This window comes from Myiozetetes cayanensis, unplaced genomic scaffold, assembly GCF_022539395.1.
Source record: "Myiozetetes cayanensis isolate MyiCay16 unplaced genomic scaffold, myiCay2020 scf4, whole genome shotgun sequence".
Classification (NCBI taxonomy): Eukaryota; Metazoa; Chordata; class Aves; order Passeriformes; family Tyrannidae; genus Myiozetetes; species Myiozetetes cayanensis.
In genome coordinates this window covers 19,198,913-19,211,767 of record NW_026087631.1, presented here as the reverse complement: position 1 = coordinate 19,211,767, position 12,855 = coordinate 19,198,913, and the positions used below count along the sequence as shown (strand labels likewise).

Here is a 12,855-nt window from a genome sequence, read left to right as displayed (position 1 = left end):
TGTATGCGATCATACAGAGTTTATCTAAGTGTTTATCCAAGTGTGGAGCTAAATGTCTCCAGTGAACACTTGTATCTGTTTCCCTGTGCAGTTTTTACGATGTTCTCTGAATCTTCTTGTGAATAGTCTGAAAAAATGCCCTTTCCTTTGAGCTTGCTCCACCATGTTGGCATATCTGCATGTGCTCTGCCTCACTCAAAACTGTGATGCTGACTGATTATCATTTACTCTAGCTTTTCAGGTGCCAGTCATGTCAAAATACATTTTCATTATGAAAATCAAAACAGTGAAGAAAAAAGGATACATATTTCAATAATGATGAACCACTTTAGACTGTACTTTAGTTTTCATATTTGTTTACTAGTGAGAATTGAGTATATTTTACTTGGGCAGACAAGTCTAAGTAAAAGGAAACAAGTCTAAGTAGACAATGACTGCCACATTGGGTAAGCAAAGAGAGAAATTTAAAGGTTTGGTGTTCAGAAAATAAATAACATCAGACTTTTCAAAATATATATGCAAAAAATTCTCTGAAAACAATACAGAAATCTGAGAAGAGCAAGGGAAATGTAACCTAACCTCCCCATCTTCTCATGAAAAGAAATCAATGTCATTCACAGAAGAAATCAAAAGAATTACATGACTTTACTAATCATGTTATCCAGAAAATCCAAAGTTCCAAAAGATGCTTTGAATCTTTCAATATAGAGCGTACATGCAGCATTTAACTGAATATTGAAGCTCACAGAAGATCATTATGGGTTGGATATGACCATTTTCATGTTAATAAACACCTTTCCTAAATGGAGGAGATACTTGAAGGTAACCAGGTCAACCTTTTGGAGTTGTTCAGATAACTTTTAGTATTTATTTTCTTCTGTAAGGAAAAAGTTGAAGGTGGTTACTATGGTAATCCAGGACTTACTCTGGGAGATCAGATGGATGTTATTAACCAAATAAAGAGGGGTTATTAACCAAATAAAAAGGGAGGTAACAAAGACAGATTGCTTAGGGGTGACTTGCTGGCTTGTAATTCCAAGATTTAAGAGAAATGTTCTTTTCTATATGTTTCTCATTGCTTGTTCCTGCTGAAAGGTAAGAGTGACAGTTGGGAAAACTTCATATAGTTTTAGTTAAGTCTTTTGGTTTTTTTCTTCATATTTCTTTGGAAAAACAGAGAGGAAGTAAAAATACTCAGAATTTCATTTGTGACCCCTAATGACGACTCTCCAAAAACAGACCTAAATCTTTTCAAGAGGACCTCCTGAACATAGAAGCATAGACTCTTACAATAATTTGTGTTGGAAGGGCCCTTTAAAGGTCCTCTAGTCTAACACCACTGCAATGAGGAGGGGCATCTTTAACAATATTGTTCAGAGCCCCATTCAGCCTGATCTTGAATGTTTCCATTGATGGGGCATCCACCTCTCTGGGGAAACTATTCCAGTGTTTTACCAGCTTCTTTGTAAAACATTTCCTCATATCTAACATAGTAACCCCCCTTTTAGTTTAAAACTACTATCCCTTTCCTATTGCATCAGGCTCTGCTAATACATTTATCATATAAATATCATCTAAGTGTTGAAAGGTTGTGATATTTGTGCTCATGCCCTTCTCTTCTCTAGACTGAACAGCTCCAACTCTCTCAGCCTTTCCCTATAGCAGAGGTGTTTCAGCCCGCTGATCACCTTCATGGCCCTCTTCTGGACTCACTCCAACAGGTCCACATCCATCTGTTAAGATCCAGTTATTGAAAGATACCGCTGCCTGAGTTAAGGTGCAAATGAGATCATATACCAAAGTTAATAGTACAGATTTTATTTAACAATAAAATGTGAGGTAGAGAGATACAAAGAAATAGACAAGAGAGAGAGAAACAGAGAAAGAGACAGACAGATTAAACAGAAGATAGTGACCACCTGTGCATCCTGCAGCATCTTGTTCTTCATCCCTTCTTCACACTGGGTTTCTCGTTGCTGGGTGTGTACAAAACTTTTCACTATACATTTTTGCCAACAAAGAAATTAGTGCTCATTGGCTACACAGTTCTCTTATGCTATTGGTGAAATTATTCTCTCATTTCTAATACATTAGTCTGTATGTTCAGTCTTTCTCCTCTATTGGGTCAGTGGATTTTTTTAATTGATGGGCTGTGAGTTGATGGTCACCATCTCCTCCTACTAGAATTACCTTTTATCCAGTGGGAGCTGGTTTCAACACTGTTCTTGAGTTGGCTTTCCTTATGGCTTATAGATTCTGCGTTCTTTGCAATTCCCCTCCCCCAGCTCTGTTAACCTCCCCCTAGGTCTGAGCTGATAATTGAACTATAGTACCACCTTTATCTTCCGTCAAGTTCCCTCATGGTGGCTTACCTTACCATCCAAGTTCCAGGTACCCATGGAAGCATATTTGGGGGCAGAGGGGCTTCAGTGGTTGCAGATACCATATGTCCCATAGCTTAGGGTGATCTTTGTTTGACCACTGATATGCATACGAACAGTTGCTTCTTTACACAGTTTGCCACAGTGGTAATTTTTGTCTTGATGAATTAACCAGGATGTGCTAACCAGATCTCACCTCGCCCTGGATTTAGTGCCATCTTGTCACTCCATCCAGAGTTTATTTCATGACAAAGTGCTTCTGTGGCCTTATCAGTGTTTGAGACAGACAACTATGCTCTTTAAGTCCTTACCCCTTCTTGTGCTGGTTATCCCAGAGCTGGGCATAGTACTGCAAGTGGATTCTCACTAGAGTGGAGTAGAAGGGCAGAATCATCTCGCTTGATCTGCTGGCCACAGTGCTTTTAGTATAGCCCAGGGCATGATTGGCTCTCTGGGCTGCCAGTACACATCCCCAGCTCCTGTCCAACCTCTCATCTGGATCATCCCATTCTGGAAGGATCTCAGATAACACCATAACATTTTCTTTCACATAGTCAAGCAAGAAGTGCGTAACAGAAGCATACGTGTTAGGCTTCACCTTCTACTGTGCACTGCTCCATGGAAGAAGATAGGAAAAGTCCAAAGTTAAATACTTCTAAAAAAAAAGTATTGTGGACCTTCAGTACCAACTGTTCCACTCTACTCGTCTCTTATATACTCACATTTGCCATTGTAGAAATTGACTAAATTTATCAGCTGCGCAAATTTCAAGACCCGTACTAAAACAAGTTAGTTAGAAATAATAATAATAAAAAAATATTTATTTCTTATACAAACATGATATAACTAGAAGTAATAAAACTTATACTAAAAACCAAATCATTCACAAATGCTTTTTAAAGAAATGTTGATTCCATTCTCTTCTTCCTTCTGATTTTCCTCATTTAGAGGTCTCTGTAAATTCTTCCAGGGTACATATTTTTTTTGGACCATGCACAAAAGCAATACAGACTTCTGAATACATTGAGATTACAAGGAAGAATGGGACTTTCTCAGGTATGTCACAACAGTGCATGCTGCCCATCTATCTACCATTAAAAGTCATTAAAATCTGGAGGTCTTGACACAGCAAAGATAAAACTAGTAACTTTGTGATATTCTAATGATTACAGAATTGTTTTTCCTTTTTTTTTTTTTTTTTTTTTTTTTTTAAAATCATGGAATCTGGTATGCTCTGTAATTACCTTCCATGGAAACTATGGGTGTATCTATTAGGTGTATCTTTGATGACAAGAATCCTACCCAGTCATCTTATACTGCAACTGTACTGTCAGAAACCAAGAACTGTCTTGACAAGAGCTTTGATAATTCACCTTCCATTCACCAGTAGGCCAGTATAGATGTTTATGCTTGTGTTGTCAGTATTTCACTTCTGACAACTGGGGTTAGAGATCACTCTTAAAACTTGTCATGCGCTTCTTTTTTATAAAAAAGCAAAGCTTATTCAAGGTCTGGCTCCCTTTTTCCACCCTTTGTTGTTGTAGATGGTGTCAATCTATTTTTAGCTTTATCCAATTAACTTTGATTGTTGAGATATGTGATTGAAAAGAAGATGACATTGTAAAGATAAAGAGTACATCATAAAGAGTACATGGGTCATTTTACTACTCATTGATTTTCAGATCTCTAATACTTGGAAGACTTTTGGGATCCCCTCTGGAACACTTCCCACAGTGAATTTTTTGAGAATGAGCTACTTCCGTTGATAGAGCTGTCAGTTTGATAGAGACGAAACTGACATTGTATACATAATGAAGATACAAACTATTTTGGCACAGAATTATAACACTTTTGAAATATTCTACACTTTTTGCAATCATAAGCCTCTAAGGAGTGCTTTTATATGCTTTGTTGATGTTAGATAACTTTGAATGCTTAGAGATAGGGATATCTGCATTTTATGGTAACACCATTTTCTTTCCTTTTTTTTAACTGGTGGACATTTGTTTCATTTTTGAAACAGTGTCATTTAAACAAGTGTTTCTGCAAGCATTAAAATGAGGTTCTCATATTTACCTCTCTTTGGTGGCTGACTTTGGTCTTTAAAATGAGAAAAAATTCAAACTTTCTCTCCTTTTCATTTTTTTTCTTCTTCTCAATGGAACCACTGTGCCAAGTAATGTATATGCTGCTTCTGGACTTTTCTTACTGTTGCCACCACCTATGTGGTCACTTTCTTCTCCTCTGCAGGCTTTTTTAGGACCTCACTTCTCTGTGACTTCTTTAATCTTGACCAGTGTGGATAAACTCAGTCACTTGGGTGAAAATTCTTTGATATAGGTAACAGAAAACATGACCATGTAAGTCTGAGAAGCCAAGCTAAAAATAGGAAGAACACTTGTGTGACTTGTTTTACTTTCCAGTCTCTGTCAGAACTGGGTCTGAAATTATTGTAAATTTTATAATAGGACAATTGAAGAGTTCTCAAGAAAATCTACCAAAATTCACATACCAGTTCCAGATCTATTCAGGTGTTTTCTGCTTCATTTCCTTTAGGAGCTTCATTATATTTTTGCCTTTGAGACCCTGGAGACAAGAAAGATGCTAAAAAATACTGACATTCTCACAGGAATGCAGAACACCTTCTGAGCCTCGAGTCAATGACCATGTTTAGGCAAAATTTATTTTGGCTTCACATCCATACTGGAGATCATTGTAAAATTAATGGTTGTTGACTTCACATAATACAAACCTAAATTTTACTAAGGTTGTGATAGTGAATCCTCTACTTTATGCTGAGCTTAGAAACTGGTTACAGACTTAACATGATCTAAAGGATTTGGCAAGAAATATATAAATATAAGGGAAAGTCACTCTGATGACAGATTCTGGGAATAAGTTCCTGTGAAATAGAGTTAGATCAAAAGGGTAGTCATACAGTCAACTGAAATTGCTGCCTCAAACAAATACATACATAGCTAAATATATTTCTTCAGGACATATAAAAATAAAATTGAAAATTAAGGTGCAGTTTCTAAGCCTCTGGAAGAGGGAAATCAATAATACTGGTACTTGAGATGAATGGCTCCAGACAACACCCTAGCAATTAAAAAATTAACTCTTAAAATAAACTAAAGTACTCAAATGAGGTATATGTCCTCCTGAAACAGAGGACTTGGAGTTAGTAGGATGGAAAAGTGGCAGACACTGAATTACATTTGTTCTTTGGCAATGCATGTGAATGAAGTTTCCTACCACCTTGGACCTGAATGTCTTGTTTAGGTGGCAGTAATGCATTCAGGAGTGCTCTTTGCTTCTTCCAGTAACTCTGCCAGCAATTATCCTGTTTGCATTTGTTCCTGTATGCATTTGACTAAAATGTGAGTGAGACCAAGCTCAGTGCTTACAATACATCCACCTGGCAAATGAGTGTCTGAACCTTTTCATCCAAGAATATAAGGTTAAGGAAACCTAGAGATCCCATAGCATCCTAGAAATTTAGATTTAAAACTCCTAAAGCTGAAGAGGGAGCTGAAGTTGAATTATTCATTTGGAGAGGTGAACTGGCTTTGCCACCATAGTTCTTTGTGAATATTTTTTCCATCTGTCCATTTGACAAAATCTGATTAAATTCCTTAACACTTTTTTGAATAGCTAGGATGGCTTTTTGTTGTTTGTTTAGTGTGGGTTTTCATATGTTTGTTTTAATGGCTAAACTGTTTACTGTATTTCAAGATCAGATGTAGATGATTGATGTATTTCAATCCTCCCATTACCTAGGTTAATGAACTACCCTCCTTGAAGGCACATATATAGTTTTGATTTGCAAATAAATGCCTCTTGATGAGGATGTTTATTACTCAAGGGTTGAGCTTCTTCCTAGTTTAAATATTTTGTACCAATATCAAAGCATTGAACAAAGTTTGTGCTAAACTCCACAGACAGATGCTGAATATTTTGCATAAGCATAGTCAAAGAGTTGTAGAATTTGGTTACTCTGTATTTCCATCCACAAATATCCGAAGTTCAAAAAGGCAAATGTAAAGGAAGTGAAGGTGGAACAGGAAAGAAATGAGGCAGCTGAGCAAAGGAAATAGTAGAAGAAAAAGCTAGATGGAAAAAACAATGTTACGAAAGGTAATTTTATGGAGAGGTATTAAAAAGTGACATAAACAAGAAAACCTGCATAAAAGTTTGACAACATAAAAGTGAAAAGAGAAACAATGAAGTGACAAACCAATGGCAGTCATTATTATCTCCCCCTCCCTCTCCTGTTCTCTACTTTTCTTAGGTTGGAATGACTCAGGCAAAAGGATTGTATGGAGTCATGTACTAAGACAAAAAGGAAAAGAAATTACATAATTTGTTTTCAGATGTCTATTTTTTGTTTTGATTTTTTTTAATTTTTAAGATAGCATGATTCCAGTTAATTTTTATTTTTTTTTTAGCAAGGCCTTAAAAATTGTCATCTTGTCGCATGATTCATCATTGCCAGCTGATTCAACTGCTTACTTTTACATCTGTCACCTCCTCCTCTACAATTTGAATAAAAGACTTAGTGCAGACTGATAAAACAGAGCAAGAGAACAAAATTTAGAAGTTTCTGTGCTAGCTCCTTGGATGCTCCCAAGAGTCATTGCTTGCAGAGCAGCAGCTGGATGTTCATTGTGCTGAATCAAGTGTAATGAGAATAGAAATTGCATGTACTGCTCTAGAAATTGCACTGGGAACACCCTTCAGACATTCTCAGTGCAGTAATGTCTTGCAGAAGGAATAAAATTGAATCTGTCAGTTCTACTTACCTACGTAAGAGAAGAGGCTTTAATTGTTGCTTGATTAGATTAACATTGTACTTACAGTCCTTACATACACAGCATTTCAGGTTCTAACTTACTGGTAGATGTGTTAATAGCTGAGTAATGTTCATTTTTCTTTTGTAGTCTTTTACTATTCAATTACTGTGCATTGTCTGTTGAAGTATTTCCATGGAACAATACCTTGAGGAGGGCTACACTGTATTTGGTTTACAGGTTTTACTATTAAAGATTATAATTTCCTGGAAACTTCTGTAATATTTTGTGTTAGTGCCCTAAAGTAATTCTTATGGTAAAACTGATGGTGTAAAAGTACTGCTGGTTAAATTGAAACCAAATCTGTTCTGCCTGTAGTTTAGCTGTTAATTACAGTATTTCATGCACCACAGATAAAGCTGCCATCACAAAAAGTCTTCCAAATCATCTACTGTGAACCCATTTAAATTTAATTTCTAAAGAAATTGTAACTTTAGGTGGGTGATTAAGGAAACAGCAGAAGAGATTTTTTTTTTTCCTTCTACTGCATGTAGTGTGTTGTTGTAAAGGATTCAATTTTATTTTTCAGGAGCTTATAATTGTTTTATGAAAAATGTGCTTGGGTTGAAAATAGGCCAATACAGTTCTACTACTGAGGACATTCTTTATGAAGCTGAATTAAGATAATTCATGATGTGTCCAAAATAAAAGATCAGTATTACAAATTCAGTGAAATGTCAACAGATACATACAGATACATCTTTGCCATACAAACCCCTTGTTTCTCCTACTGGAAGTTTCACAGATGTCTGCTACTTGGTTGAAACATGTAAAGAGAGACACTTACCACAGTCCTACTTTGAAAAGTTGGTGTTCTGTGCTTATACTTTTAATTTTAGAAAATGAACAATAGCAAACCACTGAAATAGAAAGAACAGTGTCACTACAAGAAACTAATTCATTTAGCTCTTGGCAGAAATCATTTCAACAGAAATTGTTTTAAGCATGTTATATTTAATTCATAGCTTTGGTTGTGCTCATGAGTTGCAGTATCCTTTCCTGACAGCAGTGTAAATTAAGAATTACTTGATTGAAATCCATTGAGCTTCACAGACACAAATAAAACAGGAAGTTGACTGGATAATGACTATTCATAAGAAATAAGTTTAAAGTATTTTGGGGGAAGAGAGAAACAGGAGGAAATATTTCATTTTAAACCATGAGGAGGAATTATACCTGATATTTGAAGTGTCTTGAGGATAAAATTATGAAACCTCACAAATTTTAACTACGAATATTTAGCTAATTATATGAGAGAGGAAGGAAACATGATTTAGACTCTGTAGGAAATTCATCAAGAGAAATACATGTTTTGGACACTATACCTGACATTTCTGTTCCTGTCTTCTGCAACAGTACTATAAGGCAATACTCATGGAGTTTTATTTGCTGTTGACTTGTACCCATGTCTCTTCATTTGAGTACAAAAGTGGAAACAAAAGTATTATGAAATCAGATCACCAGCATGTTATACTAGCTTTCCACTTGCGAAAGTAGCTACATGAAATGTTACACAACTGATGAATTCCCTCTTTGTTTTTGAAAGGATATACTGCTGGTCTGGCAGGGCAGAAGAAGGAGAAGAGGAAATTGTTGTCTGTTTTGGGCAAGAATCTCTCCCTCGAGGCATGCCCAGTATGTTCTATTTACATGCAGAATCAAGAAAGAAAAGCAATTCACCTTTCTCATTTCTAGAGCCTTTCTTTTATTATGATGAATTCTTTTGTAGTGGGCTAGAGGGAAGAGAAAACTAAGTAGGATGTCTTTTCCAAGTTTGGCAAGTGGCAGGAACATTGTGACATTTGTGCCTTAACACTGGAAGAAAAGTCCTGTGCTCCTCTTCATGTGTGGGAAGCAACTGTATTACTAGCAGTGTATTTTTTTACAAACTAACAAGAAAAACTGCAGTTTGTTAGAGTGAAGGGAGTGTGACATGCTCTGTCACATTTCTGTGCCACATTTTTCCATAATTGCCCTGTCTTACCAGCAGGACAAGAGGTTCTCTTTATTTAGGGATGCTGTGGGTAGGAATGAGAGCAAGATCTGTTTACATGCTTACATCTTTATAATGCTCATCAAGAAGTATATCTTGGAAAAATAGAAAACCAGGGAGGATGGAAGCAGTCTCCAAAGTTTTCTTTAACAAATCAAATGAAAAGGCATCTGATGTTTAGTATTCATTCTCAAAAGTGACTTTCTTTGCTTCCTTTTCGAGATTTGATTCCAACTTTGTTAGAGGAGATTTGTCTACTGGATTAGATTGCAGAGTGAAGACTTGCCAGAGTTATACTATGTGCACACATACAAAGGGCATGGCAAAATGGAGAATTCAAGACTTTTGTTTTTCATAAATGTTCTATTGCAAGCCAAAACAGTGATTTTTTTTTCCCCTTCTGTGAAGCTGTATTTTTTTAAACTTTGTTAAAATTGACAAACATCAAATTACTCTTTGTAAGAAAGAGAGAGTGAATTTCTGTAATTAATGATACAGGCTCAGTACATGAAAAGTTGTTATTTTTTCTATCCCCAGTAATCTGCTTGTCATACAACTGCAAAATGTGGTAACCACTAGTGTCTTGAACTCTTGGCTATCCAAATTTGAAACAAGATAAACCCCAAATAGTATCTGTATGAGATAACACAACCCCCTAAAAACTTTTTAAATGTGTATAACTCACTTTGTAAAGAGATTGGGATTGCCTCTGAAAAGTATTTTCTGAGCTCAGCACTGGGACCACAGTCTCTCTGGCCTCCCTAGTCACCATCTACTTAGAGAAGCCTTGCTTGTTACCTTTAACTTCCCATGATGGATTAAATTACAGCTGGGCTGTGGCTTTCCTAACCTCATCTTCAGATGCTCAGATGAAGTCTCTGCATTCCTCCCAGACTGTCTCCATACACTTTAAAAGGCTGTTTCCCCACACCTATTCTTTATTTGTCTGTATGAGGGCTATCAAGAGCAATGCAAACTAGATTAAACCACAGCCTCTCTGTGCCATGAATACTGACTCAGTAGTGACTGAACACCCACTCCATGGTGTTGTAAATTTTCTGTTATAAGCAATACATAGTTAGCCCTTCAAATGTATTTAAGCAATTTTGCAGAATACAGTAACCTTCAAAAATACATTATGAGGTGTATATACTAAAAAAGCTGGTTGTTCTATATTTCCTTATTTTGGACATTTTGGTATAGATATCCCAGGGAACATACACTGATTTTAGTGGGGATTTGAGCTTGTTTGAGCTTCCACATAGGTGAAAGGGTACTGCACAATTTTTTAGCATCCGGATGATATGTGAGCTGACCTATTCTGCCATTCCTATTTCTGTCTCAGAAATAACTGATGTTGCTTTCTGAGAGGAAATATATGCTGCTCTGCATCAATATTTTTATATGTCTAGATCTGCTGCTTTTAAGTGACTGTCTGCTCACCAGTCATCCATCAGGATATGTGTTTACTCTGTGATTACAGATAAGTTCCCTTGTGTTTGACCTTCTACTTTTCATACTTTCATACTTTCTCTTCCATGTCACTGTCAGCAGTGTAGACTGTTTCATTATTTGATACTGTAACCCAAAACATGCAGAAGGTGATGGAAGCCTATTAGGAATTTCTTTGAAAAAAAAATCAATTGTGGTGCAGGAACATATACTCAGTTTATGACAGGAAAATATGGCAACAGGAGGGTTTAACCAGAGGGGGTACAATGGTAGCCATAAAATGTTCTTTATATGACAAATTATTCCCTGATGTATGTTGTAGCAATTTTTATAAGAAAAGTTGAACTCTCACAGTGGTTGTCCTCAACTTAATAGTCAGTTCTAGCAGCAGAAGGTATTTACCTTTAATTTAAAAAAAACTTGTGCTTGGAGCATGTGCCTCAGTCAGTTCAGGGATCTGGTCATACTTACTTAAAAAATATTTTATGGAAAAAACATCATAATTCTAGACTATTTAAAAAGCAGATACCACTTAAACTAAGATGCATTTATGTAACACGCTGTCTTGCACAGTTCTGGAGAGTCGTTTTCCGCTTACAAATTTTGGGCAGCCTCTCTACTGACTCTCTCCATGTTCTGCTCTATTTGACTCACTTATTAGGAAATACTTCTGACCTGCAACAGGTTCTTCTAGACTGACTCTTTATTGAATGGCCTTTTCAAAGCAGAAGAGAAGGCATTCATTGATGGAAGATGCAGAAAGCAAGTGTTATTAGAGATGTGTATTTTGATAAGCTTAGGATTTGGGATTTTTTTTTTTTTTTCAGTTTATAAGAGGATAACTGGGACTTTTCTGATCTTGTAGGTGTAAATAAGACCTTAGGTTTAGCTGCTTTCTGGTTCATGTTTCATCACTGAATATATCATCTCTTTTTCTGTTTTTTTTTTTTTTTTAATTGAGATTATATTGTATTTATCATTTTCTAATTCAATTTTCAGTAAAATATCAAGTATAAAGGTATGATGACATAAGACTGAAACTTAACCTTTGTGCAGCACTGGAATTCCAGGGTCCCCCAACCCTCTGCTGCCTTTTTTGCTGTCTTGCCTGAGGAAAGATAGTGTCATTTTCCTGGAGAGAGCAGTACTGTGAATACGTATATTTTTGGCTCTGAAAAAGCAATGCTGATGTTAAATATTTATTTATGGTAGTCTGGTATCTAGAAAAAAGAAAAACATGCTCCCATAATAAGAAAAAATATCTTGTCATCATCAATGGTTCAGGCTGCAGATTTCAGGCTCTGTCAGGGAAATGCTTTTATAAACAAGGACTGACATAAACAACTCTGCCTGTTACTAAAGAACTATGATGCCATGGAATGAAGTGTGTCTTTATATACCTTTTTCTGTAGGTCTGACCAGAAGAAAACTACTTACAAGCAATAAGACGATTACTGACTTTTCTACAAAAATTAGTGAGCTATTATAGCTGACAGTGAACAATTCCAGGCTATGAAATATCTGCATGGGTATTTTCAATGCTGGAATGTGCTGCTGCCTGCTTCTTTAGTTGTCCTGTTCCATACATAACTGTTGAGGTACTGTTTCACCTGTGGTGGCGTCTCCTCCTACTCTTTTGGGGAATATGAAAGGGAATCCAGCATTACCCTGCTAGTAATTTCTACATCAAAAGGTCTCAATTAACTTGCTGAAATCTCAGCTATGGTGATCTGCTTCCTCAGAATGACTGGACACATAATTTTCTGTTGTTTTACAATTTTGATGCAGATCACTGCAGATAGCTCTCTGGGCGCTGTTGCAGTTGAGATCATTGATCTCAGACCTTTTTGAGCTTTCCAGATTAACTTTATGATGCACTGAATTCTTGGCCTGAACCAAAGACTGGTTTTGTGGTCTCCTTGCTTTATTTCTTTACAAACTGTTGAAACATCTTTAGCTTCTGTGTACATTGAGTAATGACCCTTTTTGCTGTCCTGCTTCTGTGATATCTGTAACTATACCAGATGTTAGGGGTGATTTTAAAGGAAGTATGTGGAAAAAAAGCTTATTTTTCTGTAATGCTCAGCATGTGCGTGGCCTGATAGACTCACTGGCTCTGTGTTGTTGGTCTCATTAGCATATTGCATATTTCAAGACTCAAGAAACACTAGCCCAGAAA

General features: G+C 36.4%; 1 protein-coding gene across 12 annotated transcripts in view; it reads left to right on the top strand.

Annotated features, from left to right (window-relative positions):
• Positions 1 to 12,855, top strand: part of TRPM3 (transient receptor potential cation channel subfamily M member 3) — a 411,043-nt gene that overhangs the window by 210,034 nt on the left and 188,154 nt on the right. For 5 of the 12 annotated variants that reach the window (XM_050328974.1, XM_050328966.1, XM_050328970.1 and 2 more), the window contains exon 2: positions 3,352 to 3,437. The exons of the other annotated variants lie outside the window; for them this stretch is intronic. In XM_050328974.1, the coding sequence (XP_050184931.1) occupies positions 3,352 to 3,437 (86 nt within the window). The remainder of the gene's footprint in view (positions 1 to 3,351; positions 3,438 to 12,855) is intronic. 12 annotated transcript variants of the gene reach the window in all.